The following is an 18,223-nucleotide window of genomic DNA, read 5'->3' on the forward strand; positions in this document are numbered from 1 at the left end:
CTAAAATCAGAAAATGATTTATTTGTAGGGATAAAATTTTTTTTTAAGTAAATATTAAAATTTGTATATTTAATAATGTGATAACTTAACCACTATATATGAAGTTTTTGTAAATTCCTACTATAAACAAATGACTTGTCACAATTATTATTGCCGCGACCACTGTATCTATGTTGTTGCAGTTGTTAGTACAACCACAATCATCATTATTATCACTACTGTTGACACTTTCGACACAACAACTACTACACAATCACTACTGTAATTGTCACCACTAATATCATTATTGTTTTAGCTATTACCATCACCACAACCAATGTTGCTATTGTTGCCTTCATTGTCACTATTGTTGCTAGATATCACAATTGCTTGAAGGCGGCGAGAGGTGTGAGAAAGATAATGGAGGATGGAGCTTGAAGGAAGATACAAGAGAAAATATGGATAAGAATAAGAGTTTAAAGGTAGAGGGAGTGTAAAGATTGAGATGCGAATAAATTAATATTAAAACATTTATTTTATTTTAATATGTAAATAAAAACTTGAATGTTATTTTGTCCATGCAAATATGTCTTTTTTTTATTTTAATCCTTGTAAATTATGTTTATTTTGACTATAGCCCTTGCAAATTAATTATGACATGACAATTCATGTTCTTGTGGCAGGATGACTTCATTGAGTACTCATACGTCATGATGATGTCATTATTTTGTTTGTCACTTCATCTTTTTTCTAACAAATACTAATGACAAGAACCAAAAGCAAAGCAAACCAGGGCCAATCTTGAGTTTTTTAGTGCCCTGGGCAAATTGAGAAAATTATACCCTTCTAATTATTTGAATTTTATCCTTCTTGCATTTTATGTGACAAAATCATTAATAATTTGTTCATAGTCAAGGTTTTTAAATAATCATATTTATCAAAGTAAATTTATTTAATTAATCTACTAGTTTTCAAATTTGATAAATTAGATAATGCCTTTGAGGAGCTTATAAGTCCACTTGATTAGCTTATAAGTTCCTCTGACTAAAATACTTGTTTGGTAGTTAGACTTATCTTAGTAACTTATTTTCCATAAGTTACTTCAAGTAGCTTATCTTATTAAATAAGCTACTTGAAGTAACTTATGGAAAATAAGCTAACTTATAAACCACTAAATTTTTTTCTTCTCAATTTTATCTCTACTATTTTATTTGAAATTCTATTTTACCATTTTATTCAATTTATAAACCCTCTTATCTTTTTTGTTCCATGAATAAATTCTTATATCTAATTTTATGTTTTTACACACACATACAATCAACTCATCAATTGTCATCATTACACCATTTCTTAAGGTTAGAAATTTTTTTAATCATATCAACTTTACAATTATTCTATGTATTTTCTAAAATTTTATGACCTAATTCCCTTTTTTGTTAACTAAATCATACATACAATTGAATATATTTTTTTACGTGAGTTGACATTCATTGATTAACTTATTAGCTAATGTCACCAAACACTTTAAGTTAAATCAACTAACTTATAAGCTTTTAGCTAGCTTCTAGCTTTTCAACTCTTGGCTTATGGTTACCTTCGGCAGGACATTTCAATTACTTTCTAACTTTTTTTACTAGCTAAAAAACTTATTTGATTGTTTGGCAACCAAACTTTTTTAGTAGTTTCTAACATTTTTTAAAACGATAGCTTCTAGTTTTTTGTATTTTCTTTCCTTTTTATCTTTAATATATTTATAAAATTTTCTCATCATCTTTTTAAAATAAATCATGGTTTTATACTTTTATGTTATTTTATATTTTTCAGCTACTTCAACAATTAATTTTAATAGACACTTTCAGTTTAATTAGTTTTTTTAGCTTTCAACTACAGAGTTTGCTTTTCAACTAGTTTTTTCAAACATAACTTTAGTGTGTGCAATAGTAGCAACAATAGATAATATTTTTTATATGTTGTATGCATGCATTAAGAAAATAATTAAAAATTTCTAAATAACTCAATATCATAAACCTTGGTTTTGATTTAATTGTTGAAGTTTGGATCATAACCATTATAAATTTTTGGGTTCAAAAACTTTGTTTATGTAATTATATTAACGCTAATAGAAATGGAAGAAAATAAAATGTCATATTTTTCTCTTTTACATTTAACATTGCATCTAAATTGTTGACTTTTTGTCTCAAAATTATGAATAGATTTTGTTGGTAAGTGGAAATATCACAATTAATTGACTAATTATTGGCAAATGTTTTTCTAAAAGAAATCTATTGAAATTTATTTTATTTTTATAATAAATTTTGTATATAATTTCAAAATTATATTAAAAAATTTCTGTTAATATTTATATAAACTGAATAAATTTTTTTGGTGCTCCTCTAAAAATAGACCTTTGGGAGGTCGTCCACCTAGACTGTTCTGAGGGTCATCACTGTTTGCAGGATTTAAAGTGAAAAAAAAAATATAAAGAAGAAAAAAAGAACTATATTATTGAAGTGAAAAATATATTTAAACTGAAACTTTATTAGCTAGGTATGGTGGTTATTATCTTTAGGAGGTCAGGGAATTTCATTTTGGAATTGTTTTCTACTTTTCTAGTCCAGCTGTCAATGATACATTGAAATGGGGTGAAGCCGTGAAAGTGAGGCCGTGCTCATCAGGTATTGTTAACGGTGGAAGAGAAGATGAAAGTATTACCCGAAAAAAAAGGGTATGAAAATACTGTTTTGGAAAAAAATTCAATAATTAATTTCCTTATGCATAAGGTCGCTGTTTATTAGTTTTTAAAGGCCATCCATCAATATCATATGGATTTCACCGATTAATAATTTATGATAGTATAATGGGGATGATTGATTTATGCAAATGATTCTATTTAATGACATAAGTTTTGGTTAATGAATTTACGTTGAAGAGTAATACGAAATGATCTAATTAGAGAAACAAAGACACATTTTTTAATCAAATAAAAGACTTACTATTATTGGTGATGTTGTCAAAAAATTACTGGAGTTAAAATTCAGTAATTATATTTGATAAAAAATGTGACTTTCTGTCTTCAATGTGACCAAAAGTTATTTAATAAAATGAGATCCAAATGTTGGGGTCAATTCTCTATGTCGGTGAAATTCTGTTTGGTGTATAATCTTCTATGGGATGATTTTGTAGTTCACATGAACTGATTGAGTGGATATTGTTTACAGTTTAGACCTATGAAATTATTTTTTAGATGAAATTCTACTTATAGTTCAAACATGTCATTGACATTTTACCTAATAGTGTTAGGATATTCTCCTTATTCTTTTCTCTTTTTAATTGTGTTTTCTTATTCTACCACTATGCATAAAAAGAAATTACTGTTTTGTTTATCATGACACTTCAGCAATGTTCTAAACATACTAATATTTAATCTTGGTTTGCTTAGGAAAATGTTAATTTGTTAGATGATTAGTTTTTGTTAGTATGAATCAAACTCACAATATTTTCTGTTTTTTCTTTTTTTTCTTCTTTCTTAACCATGAAATCCATTTTATATCTCTTACATATAAACTAATTGATTGGCTCCTGGATGCGTTTGAAAAAAAGTTACATTCATTGTATATTCTCACTAAAGTAACAAAGAAGTTGCTTCTACATTTATTACTTTGAACGCTCAAACAAATTTATGTTTAAAAAGTTTTAAGCAGAAATCTAACAACACACTTACAATTTAGGACTAAGCAATTATTTTTTAGAAGAAATTCTATTGATAAATTAATCCAAACATGTCATTGGCATTTTAACTAAAATAGTAGTTTATTAGGGGTTTCTCCTTATTCTCTTTTCTCCATTTTGGTGAATTTTGTCTCCTTATTTTATTATTATGCATAAAAACAAGTTATTATTGTTTTGTTTATTATGACGCTTCAATAATGTTCCAAACATACCAATATTTAATCTCAGTTTGCTTAGAGAAGACCCTATACAACGCTTAATAAATAAGTTATAACCATAAAAATAAGATAAATGTCTTTGTACAAGGAGAGACCATGCAATATAATAATGGTGATTAATTAAACAGAATAATCCTCTTACATTCTTCTACCTCCATACCAAAACTAAACTTGGTGCCTAGTCCTTTAAATACACACAACTTACAAGAGCACAAAAACAGTTTCAAAATTCTTACAGTATCAGTCCCCAAACTTGATTAATGTGCATAATATAACCCCACTATTAACTTGCAAGGCTTGGTGGTACAATATTATGAGCTATGAGTGATGCTTTACATGATTGAACATGCATTGGGGTTTTCATCACTGAAGAGAGAGGTGAGTTTCTCATCGAGTGAGTTAGAGGCAGGTAGTGCTTGTGCAGCGTTTTTCACATACCCTGATGGTGCCTTTTTGTCATAAGCCTGTGCCACATAAGGATAAGCCACCAAGTTGTAAGGAATATATGGCCAAAAATCTGCTCTTTTTCCTGTGCTCTGCACTTTCTTTAGGACCCTGTTTCGGTCCACATAACCTGTAACAGTTACCTTGCTTTGCTTTCTGTTCACCTCTACTTGCTTCACACCTGCATTTATTGTTCCAAATTGGTTTAGCTCAAGTCATATAATATAGACTTAAATACCTTTTTTTCCTTCATCTAATTTAGGGATTTTTGTTGTATTTTTTATAGTCATTGTAATTTATTTTATTTTTTTGAATCGTGTAATTTAATTTATAATATAAGAATAGATGAAAAAGATGACAAAAAAATAATGCAAATTTTTATAAGAAAGAAGTTGAAAAAAAACTATAGTTGGTATACAAATAGATACTGTGAAGGTTTCTAGCGGATCACAAATAGAAACTGCAGTTAGGTTTACCGTTTACCAACATATTGCTGTTGTAGTTATTATGCCACCTTGTGACCATGAATAGCTGAGAAACAAGAAAAGAATGAAAACAAACAAAAAAAAAGTCCTGTTTTTGTTGTTCTTTTCTTATAAGGAGTATGTACTTTTCACAAAAGAAACAGTCATAAATAAATGTACTTCCCCATCTTTAACAAGACCTACTTCTCATAATCTCTCAGTGTCACATAATTAAGTTTGTGGAACTGTATTAAATGACTCTTTTGTGTCACAAAATTATGCTACTGTTCAAAAGATGATCAAATCTTGGTGTATGAAATTGTTGTTTATCGAGTTGAAAACAAAATTAATTAGTTTACTACTCCTACAATAGAAGGTTTTATTATCAGCAAATGTTAGTCTGAAAACAGACCTTGGTCTATTCATCTTTCATTTGTAATTCCTACAATAAGAAGATTAAAATAGTTTGGTTTATTATTCCATTTCTGGCTATAAAAATGACCAAACCTTGGTGGTGTATGAAAATATGAGAGAATAATAAAAGGACATAGATAGGACACCTTTCATGTGGACAACGGAATTTCTAACTCTTCTTTCACAGCCATCACAGTCCATTTTCACTTTGATTTCCACTGTCTGTAAGAGAAAAAGGAGAACAAAAAAAATTCAGAATTTGCTTGAGACTAGACACACCATATAATAAGAAACTCACAACAAAAATCTAATGTTAACCTGCATTGCTTTGCGTTTCTTTCCAGTGGCAGGTGACACTGAGAAAAATTCTGAAATATAATCAAGAACTCCCATTTCTTTGGTTCTTCCAACAAAGAAAAATAAAAGAAGAGTAATTATATATGTATAAGGGGGGGGGGGGGGGGGGGAGAGAAAGAGGAACAAGGAACTCTCTATCTTGTTATCTGGGACCAGATTTTGGGGTGCCAATTTATACGTCTTTAAAAGAAGTGGTTCCCTTTATATAGAGAACAAATTTTGTTTGCGCAAATATGCTACAAATTTATTTGTATAAAATAATGCATTTTATAAGACTAATGTTTGTTGTCCCACAAATACAAGTCATGATTCTCTGTATGTGAATTTGAGCCTCGCACTAGTTTGGCAGCATTAGGCCAAATACGGGTTCAAACAAACGCTGGTAACTACGATCCAGTCTGATTTACGAAAACAAATTTAATAACTAATTGGGATTGTAATATTAACAGAGGTGAATGAGATGGCATTACTTTAGGCTTAGATATAAGCATTTTTTTGTCAGAAATTATTGGTGTTCCCAAGCCACTTGATCAAAGAAAATATTTTCACTCGCAGTGCATGACAGTTACCGACCTAAGAAAACTTTATAAACTGAAAGAATTTGATTCTCTCTAAAATTAAACCATTCTTCCACGTGTGAACACAATGGGACAAATACAAGTATTTTTATTGGCAAGTGGTTTATCTTTTTCTTTTAAATTTTAATTGTCGTAATATTGTGGTCTAGTTTTTAAAAACGAGAAGAAGTTTTTCCCTGTTAAATTTTTCAAGTGTTGTTTCACGAATATCTTCCGATGACAGTCCAAAATAATTCTTTCAAACATAAGACTACCTGTTGCGTATATGTACATGTATCGAAATAAAACCGTAATATTTGTTGCTGATTTAATCCTATGCAGAACACATCTGTCGGATAGTTTCATCTACCAAAAACAAACAAGAATGATCAGTAAAATAGTGGAAGCCACTGCTTAGCTTAGCTGTTTTCTTTTGCCATAAGAAAGGGAAACTGTTGTAAGGTTTCTCCTTAGCTTTGGTTTTGTTTATTATGGCTATGGCCTACATCATCATGTTCTACACATCTGTGTCAGAGACTCTGAGGGGATTGACTTCAACCAGCAGTTTCTATACATCCAATGACGACTTTTAGGGTGGGGGGTGGGAGCAAATCTCACATTGTGAGAAACAAATTTAGTCTGTAAGATATGTTTTTTCGAAATATGTGCAGGGTTAATGTAGACATGTCTATATTAGAATAAAATAAATAAAAAAACATAAGAAATTAGAAGACACCAATGGAGACTACAAAGCTCTTCTTGGCTTCTCCTTTGCGACAACTCTTCAAACAAAATCAGGTGCATCAGTTCGGGCTTACTCATCTTTGACAAGTTCAACAACTCGTACCAAATCCTGTCAATAGACTCGAAGAAGCATGAATCCACACTACCGAGCACACTCCACCACCGGGTTCATGAAGAGGGGACTATTTTTATTTTTTTATTTTAATTACTCCACAACAACTCATAATTCAGAAAGGTCATATTTGGAGAAATCTTTCTGTTGAGCAAAGTGATTTGGTATGTAAGACAGAAAGCTTAATGTTTTTCCAGATTTATTCCCAGATTGGAAACCAATTGTTAATGCAAATGGGATCAGTTTTATGTTTATTTTTATTTATCAGTTCCAAATGAAATGGTTTCAGTGATGGATCTGTTATAAATTTTGTGGTGTGCAATATCATAAGTTTTTTTTAATGGGAAAAAAAATAATTCTACGTATATTTTTGTGATGGAAAAACTAATTTATTAAAGATAAAAGGTATATGTAGAAAACTAATTTATCTCAGCTTAATTGTGTAAGGGATTCTCTTTATAAAATTAGAGGTAAATAGTCATTTTTATCTTGAATGTGTAAGGTGCTAACAAATTTATCTTCAAAAGATGAAAATTCAAATTTTAGTTCTTAAAAGTGAAAAAAGTGTGACAAATTCATCAATCTATTAACTTTCATCTGTTACCGTTAATGAAAGAGCCTACATAACACATTCAGGGATGAATTTGTCAGCGTTCTACACATTTAAGGACGAAAATATTTACCAACATGTAATTTAGTCTTCATCTTTCCCCTTTTTTAATTGTTGCAAGCATAATATTACAATAAACACTTAAAAAAAGGGAAAACAAACATAAGTTAGAACAAATATAATAATAAACATAATATTGATTAATAAACATAGTCTGTCTGTTGCTCCAAAATTTCTAGTGACATCATTAGGTAATGACAAAATCAAGTTGAGTCTCATTTTTTTGTAAGGATTAACTTAATGGTGATACATTTTTGTTTGAGTCTCATATCTTGGGTAAGGTATTATCACATTAGAAAATTCATAGCACTAGACAAATTATGTTTATTAATCAATATTATGTTTATTATTATGTTTGTTCTAACTTATGTTTGCTTTCCTATTTTTTAAGTGCTTATTGTAAATTTGTAATGTTATGCTTGCAATAATTAAAAAAGGAGGGAAGATGAAAATTAAATTATATTTTGGGTAAATAACCATTTTCGTCCTGAATGTATAGAGCGCTGACAAATTCGTCCCTAAATGTGTCACATAAACTCTTTCATTAAGAGTAACGAACATAAATTAACGGATACATAAATTTGTTGCACTTTTTTTTACTTTTGAGAACTAAAATTTGAATTTTCATCTTTCGAAGACGAATTTGTTAACACCCTACATATTCAGGAACGGAAATGACTATTTATCCTAAAAATATTATGTAAGGGATTAATATATTCTAATATATTTTTTAATTTCTTCTCGTATGGGTATCCCTACGATAACTTCACACATATCTCGAAATAAATCTATATCTTATGGATCATATTTCTTTCCTATAGTGGGAGATTTGGTCCAGTTCCCCTCCTCAGAAGCCACCTACATCCAATTAAATCTCCTTCCACACTCGTTAACAAATAACAATTATGTTTAATTACACTTTTTGCCTCCAATTTTTTTATTTTGGCGAATTTTATCCCAAATAAATTATTTGGCGCATAATATCTGCAACTTTTAAAAAATTTGCGAATTTTATCCCCTATCATTTATCTATTGAAACACACAAAAATTGAGGGTAAAATTTGCTAGAAAAATAAAAAGTTAGGAGTAAAATTTGCAAAAAAAAAAGAAATGGATGTGAAATTCTCAAAATAAAAAATAAAAAATTGGAGGTAAAAAGTACAATTATGTTTATAAGTAAATTGATGGAGGATAAAATTCATAAGTTTCTTAAATGTTTGAGATAAAATGTGCCAATTTAATTTGTTGAGAGTAAAATTAGTCAAAAATAGAAAAGTTGAAGTAAAAAGTACAATTAAGGTTAACAATTACTAAATAAATATACCAAGTTATCATTTATTCCAATGGAGTTAAGTCGGATTCTTTAAATAATATCTCCAATGTATGGCTTGTAGATAATAAAAAATGGTTAAGAAAGAAAATTTTAGTCAAATTTTTTACATTACACTAATAATATAATTTATTAATAAAAATATATAATTTCATTTAATTTTATTCTTGTTTGATGTTTTTGATAAGTTGAATAAAAAATATTAACAAGAAATGAGGAATTAAAGTTATCAAATGAACTCATATTTAATAAATTTTTGCTAAAACGTTAAACCTCAATTACTTAGAAATGAAGGTTTTCTCATTTTATCATCACTAGCTACCATGCACCTCATAATAGGGTTTTAGGGATTGGATTGGGTCGAGTTTAGCTATTCCTATTACCCAATTTGATAAAAAAACAAAAATGGGTTGGATTGAGTCAGATTTGTACCAAATTTTTATATGTCCAACTCAATCCAACCTGATCATAAATGGGTTGGGCCAAGTTAGATTAATCGAGTCTCAATATTTTAAAAATATTTTATATTTTTGTAAAAATTAAACTTTTTTTAAAATAAAAATTTGTTTTTGTCTAAAGCTTTATAAGTAATGATTAAATGTACTCAAAAGTGATTGAATTATGATAATATTTGACTAATACAATTAATGATTTCAATACTAATATGAAAAAAAAGGAGAGATTATGGTCGCTGCTCCTTGAGTCGGTGTTGTTGCTCTTCAAGCTATGCAAGTAGTGACTAAATGTACTCAAAAGAGATCAAATTGTGACAACATTTAATTAATAAAATTAATGATTTCAATACCAATATAGAAAAAAGGGAGAGATTGTGGTCGCCAAAATCGACGATTTTCCTTCAAACCCCAAAATCACAAATCTTCTTTCCTTCCAACCCCAAAATCGTTAATCTTTTGAACCTTCCTCAAATGGAACTTCCAGGGTTGACCCATTTCACCATTTTGCCTCAATTTCACAAAAACATTAGCCTTTTCTAATTACCCAAAATTTCTTTGCAAATGGTAGGCTATTTTGGGAAAAATAAATCATTAAAAAACATGTGCAAGTCACATGCTTAGCTTCTTTTAATGATTTTGACAGTGTTTGAACATTAGGAGGTCATAGTGTAACAAAAGACAAAAAATTAGGGGGTACAAGTGTAGGGTGAAAATAAGGAGGGGTGTTAAGTATAATAAGTCCTAAATATATGGGATGTCAGTGTAATTTGTGCTTTTTATTTTAGTAAAAAAGGTTTATAAGCTAACCGATAAACAAATTATAATTTTGCTTAAATAACCTCTGAAACACTTTTCAAGTCAAACATACACATACACAATTGTTAGGGGGATAGTGGTGATGATAACGATAATTATGATGGTGACAGTGATGGTGACAACGGTTATGGTGGTGATAATGATGGATTGACAACAATATTGAATAAAAGCAGTGCGATAAGCTAACATGGATTGACACATGCGATTAAGGATTCGTAACGAACTTTCACCTTCTTCATGGATGTGGGTTTGAATCTTCTTGGCGACACTTCCCTTACTTTGGTAGGAAACCCTTCTTAGGGGGATTTCCTAACTTTTGTTTAATAACTGAGGTAAAATGTGAAGCAATACAATTTTTAGAATTTTAAATTAACTATTTTTCATCGGTACCTATTTCATTTGCATCGGTTCAGAAAATAATCAATGCAATATAGGTTTTAAAAGTTGTCAATTTTCATTCCATGCATTCTTCTGACTGCTCTTGTCCTACGAAACCCTTGTTGCACCTTTCATTTTCACCTAAACACCCTTATGACACCATCGTCATAGTCAACCACTCTCGCCACTACCTTGCCATTGTGACATCGCCACCACCCTCTCCAATTTAACGCTACCATTGCCCTTGCGAATCCCTCCTCTTGATTCAATGGCCTTCTTGCATCTCGCATTCGCTGCTTATTTTAAAATTTCTGTTTAAGATATTAATGTGACAATGCTTTAGACTTTTAAGTATCAAAATAGTGTTTTACTCGTAACTTTTTATGCCTAATTTATAAGGAAGATAAAAATAGAACTTCTCAAATCTATAGTGGTTTTGCCAATTCAAAAAACACTTTACACTTATAATTATCGGATATGGTCTTTTCCTAGTTAAAATAAAAGAAAGAATAACATATTCATAAACTCAGTGACGGGAAACCTGAAACAAGGACATAAAACATTAGTTTATTTTTATAAAATAAAAAAATGAAATTGTCATAATGTTCCTATTTTTTTTAGCAATTTTTATTTTGTTGTATTGGTTCCTGAGTTCTAGAATGGATCTGCATCATCTCCAAACCACATCTCTTTTTTCTCCTTGGCTTTCTACTCCAAACTCCAAAGTAACCATGATCATCTCAAATTGTCATAATGCTCCTAATTATAAAAAAAAGAATACAAAAGATCTCAAACTCAAGATATTGAATCAGAATTCGAAGTCTATCAAGGATGCGACATTATCAAACTGTTGATTTGATGATTAAAGGGAGAAGGAAGAGGAAGAAATCGTGCATTCGAATCTCTTCTGTCATACCCTAATTTCGTTCGAGGATTATTACTTGATGACATGCAACTTTTGGTTAGCCGCTTTGAGATACTTGGCGTCCTTTGTTGCACAATGAATGAAGTCCCGAGACGTGTCAGAAATCAAAAGGAAGCAGGCTTGCACGATCCGTGAAATTCTGTAATGTGACGGAAATCGAAAAGAGGTGTTTTCGCGCAATTCGTGAGTTTCTGTAACTTCTTCGAAAGCTAAAAAAGAGTAAATACATAATCCGTAAGGATTCGTAACCTTGCGGAAGGAAAATAAGTATCGTTACGAAATTCGTAAAGTTTCGTAACGTTACGGAAAAAGAATTACCAAAAAAATAGAAGGGGGTGCATTTAGTAAAAAAGGGGGTACAAATAGCAATCTGGCCCACTTGGGCCTTCCAGATCCTTCCTCCAGAAGGCTGTTACTTCTGGAGGAAGCAACCTTGCTCGCCTGGGCGAGCTGGGTGACAAGCTCCTCCCCTATTTTGCTATAAATAGGGGGAGGAGTGAAGAAGAAAAGGGTTCAGCCTTCTTGGCACTTGTCCCTCTCTCGAAATTGCTGAGGAAAATTATTTCAGTGAAGAAAATCCAAGCCGAGGCGCTTCCGTAACGTTTCCGTAACGTTTCCGTGAGTAATTACGCGAAGATTCTCGACCGTTCTTCAACATTCATCGTTCGTTCTTCGTTTTCTTCAGTCTTCAACGGGTAAGTACCTCAAACTGAGCTTTTCAGTTCATTCTATGTACCCGTGGTGGTCCACATTTGTTTCATGTATTTTTATTCTCGTTTTCATTTGCTTTTTATACCCCTTTTGATGTGCTTAAGCCATTTATTTAAGTCATTTCTCGCCTAATCTAAAAATAAAATGAATTTCCACCGATCGTTTAAATTGTATCATCCGTTAATTTCGGTTAAAATGAATTCCGACCGTTCGGTCGTGCCATAACCACGTTGAAAATAAAAAAAGAGGTAAAATAATAATATAATAATAAAAAAATACCTTTTAGTAGAATAAAGTGAAAGATCAATCGAACGTTTTCTCTTTGGGATTTCTCATTCTTAATTGAATTGACTAATAACTAAAGTGAAACTAAGGCTAAAATCAACTCGCCTAGTCAAGCTCGTCCACAAAAATAGGGTTTTGAAAGTTTATCATTTCAGTTTCTTACCAAGTAAAATGAATCATTTTTAAAGTTCAACGCCTTAAAATGATCACCTTTCAAGTAAAAAGAATCACTTGATTCACGCTTAAGAAAGAACTACGTAGGTCTGATTTCCTCTTCGATGGAGGGTACGTAGGAGCAAAAGCCCCGCTTTTGTCGACCTCAAAAAATAAAAAGAAATAAAATTTAAGGTAACACAATTTCCACAATTCTAAAAAATAGGCTGTTGTCCTTTGAGACAAACGTGAGAGGTGCTAATACCTTCCTCAAACGTAAATACAACTCCCGAACTTAGAATTTTCATTTTGACCGGTTTCCTTCGGTTTTTCCGACGTTTTCCACAAATAAATGTTGGTGGCAACTCCGCGCACCTTTCCTCCTTTGGGAAAGCGCACCCGTGAGCCTCGCCCTCGCTCGCCCGCGAAGGGCACGTTGCGACAGTTGGCGACTCCACTGGGGACTGTTTTTGTGAGTTAGGCCTATTTTAGGAATTGTGGAATTGTGAATTTTGGGTGTGCTTTTATTGAACTATGTAAAATGTAAATAACTGTTGTCTATTTTTGCATTCCTTTACACTGCATTCTAAGCACCCACGGGTTTGAGTAAAAAAAAGGGGCCCTACACCCGGGTTCATGGGAATTTAAGGAGTGGAGGTGAATCTATCATCATGCTAGGTCTCCGACTTGCTTGATAATAGTGAGACCTCGTCTAGAGCTTTCTCTCTTTATAATGTGTTGTCGCTGGTATTCCATACCGCCACAATATTATTATCTTGAGTGATGATACCTCTAGAGAACAGCCGTGTGAGTTATGAATTGTTGGGAAGTAGTTATTAGAGACCCCTAGATATTATCCTATAGGTTCCCAAATAGGGGCAAAGAGCAAACACGCTCCGTGCCATTTGTTCTCATGCATCTTTTGATAAATAGCACTAGTTTATAGTTTTTTGCTAGTGGTGTTTGGTTTCTTTAGAGTAATACGTAACCTTTTTAATGCTACGTCGAGGCGCCATCATTAAAATTGGATCTATGCGGTCTCGTATGTGTGAATTACCCCTTTGTGTTGTTTTCTTTATGTTTCATGCATACGCATTGCATCATTCATGTCGGAGTCTTGATCCACCCCTTTTTTAGGTAAATGATGGGGACAAATCAAAACGGCAAAAGGTTTTATCAAGTCAAGGTTAAAAGTCTAGATGTCACCAGCCTCAAGGAATTGGGACGATTGATGGGACCTCTCCAAAGGCAAGTCTTCCGCAAAGTGTACGGGAAGATTCTAGATTTGACCACAGCGGAGGTATTTACGGAAGCTGCCGTATCCCTCGCCCAATACTATGACCAGCCGTTGAGATGTTTCACGTTTGGGGACTTCCAAATGGTACCAACTATTGAAGAGTTTGAGGAAATATTAGGATGCCCTCTTGGGGGGAGAAAACCGTATCTTTTCTCCGGTTTTCTTTCTTCCTTGAGCAAGGTTGTAGCTGTGGTTGGAGATTCAGTAAAAGAGTTGGATCGCAAACTCGGAACGGCGTAGTGGGCCTGCCTCGGAAATACTTGGAATGCAAGGCAAGGGATATGGCGAGCCAAGAGAAGTGGGGCCCGTTTGCGGATATTTTAGCTTTGCTGATTTTTGGGGTTGTCCTCTTTCCGAACGTTGACGGTTTGGTAGACTTAGCCGCCATTGATGCTTTCCTCGCATACCACCATAGCAAGGAAAGTCCAATGGTGGCTATCTTGGCAGATTTGTTTGACACCTTTGACCGGAGGTGTGAGAAAAACAGTGCACGGATTGTCTGTTGTCTACCCGCTCTCTGTGTGTGGTTGATTTCACACCTATTCCGACAAGACACGAGACACCCGTGTCCACTTCAAAGCTATCGCTCATGCGCCGAAAAAGGAAGAGTCGATTGGGACCAACATTTGGCTAGGATAGGGGGCAGCGTGATCAATTGGTTTCCTCGTTGGAAGGAAGGCAAGGAAGGAGTTCTTTTCTCGTGTGGGGACTACCCTAATGTTCCACTGATAGGGACTAGGGGTTGTATTAATTATAATCCCGCACTCGCCATAAGACAGCTAGGGTATCCCATGAGGGGAGCGCCAACCGAAGAAAGTCTCTCGCCTTTCCTTGTGAGGGATCTAGGCGCGCAAGGTCTCAAAGTTATACAAAGAATCCACAAGGCGTGGAGGAGTCCGTTGAAGAAAGACAAGGAGCTTAGAGGCATCCGGAATGGCGTCATCGGAGGTTATCATGGATGGCTAAGAATTCATACGCGAGGGTTAGATTGGCTCTCCAAATTGAAATTTATCGATGAGGAGAACTTCGAAGCTTCGGAGGAAGATGAAGAAGTCCGAGCTCTAAAATTACAGCTAGGGAAGGCAAGATTCGCCAAGGAGAAGTTCAAATCAGCTGCTACACACATCCGGAAGGAGTGCACCGAGTTACAAGAGGAAAACGCGGCCACTGCAAGAGCCCTCGAACAAGAAACTAAAAAGGCCCGCAAGGAGGAATATGGCCAAGAGAAATTCCGAGGAGCATTATGGGGTAGCAACAATGAGCTCAAGCTCCGAAGAGAGGAGAGAGATCGGTCACGGGTGCATGGCATGATTTTAAAAGAAGAGTTAGTTGCTTGCGCGAGGTCCAAAAGGAGTTTGGCTCAACACTTGGAAGCCACGGAGCAAAGCATGCTAGCTATCATAGGGCAATACAAGGAAGAATTGAACCAGTCTATGGCCCATGAACAAAAGCTAGTGGAGGATTTTGCACAAGTGTATGCCGAAAAAGAAGCAAGAGGGAGGGTGATTGATGCATTGCATCAAGAAGCGACTATGTGGATGGATAGGTTCGCCTTGACCTTGAATGGAAGTCAAGACCTCCCGCGTCTCTTAGCCAAAGCAAAAGCCATGGCCGAAGTGTGTACGGCCCCCGAGGAGATTCATGGGCTAATCAATTACTGTCAACACATGATAGATTTGATGGCCCATATAGTTAGGAATCGTTAGGTTCTCTTGTAACACCTTTGTATAATCTTGGCTAGATGAAAGCTTTGTTCTTTTTATAAAATGAGAAGTTCTGAACTCATCACGTTATCTAAAAACCTTGGGGTGGATCCAAGTGCTCCGGTCATCCATTTGCATACTCATGTTTTGGTGGCATACTCACCGTTGTTTATTTCTTTAGGAAATTCATCATAACTAAGAAAACACCAAGGCACCCCTATAACCCTCGATCCAGAAAAATGGATAATGAAGAAGGCGTGCAGGAACAGATGAAGGCCGATCTATCGGCCTTAAAAGATCAAATGGCTTCCATCTCGGAGGTCATGTTAAAAATCCAAAATACCATAGAGGATAAAGTCACGGCAACTGCCTCCAGTACGGTTAGGGAAGCGGAGCCGGTACTGCAACCCACTTTAAATCCGGGCCGAGACAGAAACACGGCCGTGTTTGGTCGAAGGTATAGTCCGCAAGCTTATCCTTATGGCTTGCCTCCGGACTTCACTCCCCGTGCCGCCCCGGAAGATTTAAGCCAAGCCCCTACTTTTGAGGGGCAACTCCCGCCTTATGAAAACTATCCCGGGCAAGAGGAAGGAGATACCCATCTTGGCCCCCTGCTCCACCTCAAAGATCCGTCCCCCCATGAACTACCCCAACCGAACATAGTCCGCCATACCCCGGCTTCACCCACACCTGTAAAAGAATCTGTTCCCTTCGTGGAAGATAAGGGGAAGATGGAGGCGCTTGAAGAAAGGTTAAGAGCAGTCGAGGGCCTTGGCAATTACCCGTTCTCGGACTTAGCGGATTTATGTCTCGTGCCCAATATCGTCATTCCTCCCAAGTTCAAAGTACCAGACTTTGATAAGTACAAAGGGACGACATGTCCAAAAGGGCATCTCCGGATGTATTGCCGAAAGATGGGGGCGTATTCCGCGGACGAAAAGTTGTTGGTCCATTTCTTTCAAGACAGCTTGGCCGGAGCAGCAGTGGCATGGTATACCAATCTGGAAGCTTCCCAGATCCGATCATGGAAGGACTTGGCAACTACCTTCATTAGGCAATACCAGTACAATACGGACATGGCTCCCGATCGGAACCAGCTTCAGGGTATGACTAAACAAGAGCATGAGTCCATTAAGGAATATGCCCAAAGATGGAGAGATCTTGCAGCCCAAGTCGTACCGCCCATGACGGAGAGGGAGATGATCACAATTATGGTAGATACGTTACCCACGTTCTACTATGAAAAGCTGATAGGCTACATGCCAGCTAACTTTGCGGATCTCGTCTTCGTCGGAGAAAGGATTGAATTTGGACTACGAAAAGGCAAGTTCGAATATGTTGCCAATATGGCCCCCAACAACAATAGAAAAGCCCCAGTAGTGGGCGCGAGGAAAAAGGAAGGAGACGCCCACGCGGTCACCACCGCCCCAACATGGATGAAAGCACCCCAAAATATCCAAAGCTCATACCAGCCCAATCCCCCAAATTTTTTAATCCGAGCCGGGAATTCCCTCCCGACTCAAGTAAAAGGACCACCCGCAGCAGAAAGAGTGTCGGCCCAACGCACAGCTCCAGCCGCACCCCGGCCAATTAATAATACAGCCCCCGGCGCGAGCTATAAATATGCACAGCACCCGCCCTCGAAAAGATAACTTTTCCCCTATTCCCATGGCATACTCTGAGTTATGGCCTTCATTATTGGAGAATCATTTGGTGGTGGCCATACCCGGGAAGGTCTTCCAGCCACCCTACCCCAAGTGGTACGACCCGGGTGCCAAGTGTGTGTACCATAGTGGAGTTCCCAGACATAATATTGACTCCTGCATCCCGTTCAAGTATAAAGTGCAGCACCTGATTAGTGTCGGTTGGCTAGCGTTTCAGGAGGAAGGCCCAAATGTTAAAAACAACCCGCTAGCTAGTCCGGAAGGGGCTAGCGTGAACGCCGTCGAAAAGGACGGGCCATCGCGGGCAAAGAGGTTAGGAGAGGTGGTTACTTCTAGACGCTTCATTTATCAATCACTGCAAACGGCGTGCATGGTCTCCCGAGGTGGAGACGAAAGGGATGAATGTTTGTTTCACCTCGGGGAGTCGCATGACATGGAAACCTGTCCCGTGGTGGAAGAATTGCTTCAGCGGCTCATGGATTACGGGCAGCTTGAAGTGTCCATAGGAGGGAGGGAAGAACCACAAATTTGCATGCAGTCGGAAGAGAAGAAGGTTCCTCTAACCCCCAAGGCCCTAGTAATATGTTTTACTAGGAAAGGGACCGGCTCCACACCCATATACCCCCGGACGGCACCCAAGCCAACACCATTTGCATATCAAAGTAATAAGGCCGTTCCGTGGAAGTATACCCCTCCCGCGTCCAGCGAAAGAGTTGCAACCGAAGTTGACTCCCTATCAGCTAAGGTAACCAACATCACCGGCCTCAGTGGCGTAACCCGCAGTGGTCGAGTGTTCGCTTCCCCTCACCCGGCGGAAT

General features: G+C 35.6%; 1 protein-coding gene across 1 annotated transcript; it reads right to left on the reverse strand.

Moving 5' to 3' along the window:
- Positions 1-4,004: 4,004 nt before the first annotated feature.
- On the reverse strand, positions 4,005-5,753 carry LOC114367177 (heavy metal-associated isoprenylated plant protein 22-like). The gene is made up of 3 exons (XM_028324303.1): positions 5,567-5,753; positions 5,395-5,470; positions 4,005-4,551 (listed from the first exon to the last, which is right to left on the reverse strand). The coding sequence occupies exons 1-3, from the start codon at positions 5,639-5,641 to the stop codon at positions 4,259-4,261; spliced, it is 444 nt and encodes a 147-aa protein (XP_028180104.1). The 5' UTR covers positions 5,642-5,753; the 3' UTR covers positions 4,005-4,258.
- Between the last annotated feature and the right edge of the window lie 12,470 nt (positions 5,754-18,223).

This window comes from Glycine soja, chromosome 9, assembly GCF_004193775.1.
Source record: "Glycine soja cultivar W05 chromosome 9, ASM419377v2, whole genome shotgun sequence".
Lineage (NCBI taxonomy): Eukaryota > Viridiplantae > Streptophyta > Magnoliopsida > Fabales > Fabaceae > Glycine > Glycine soja.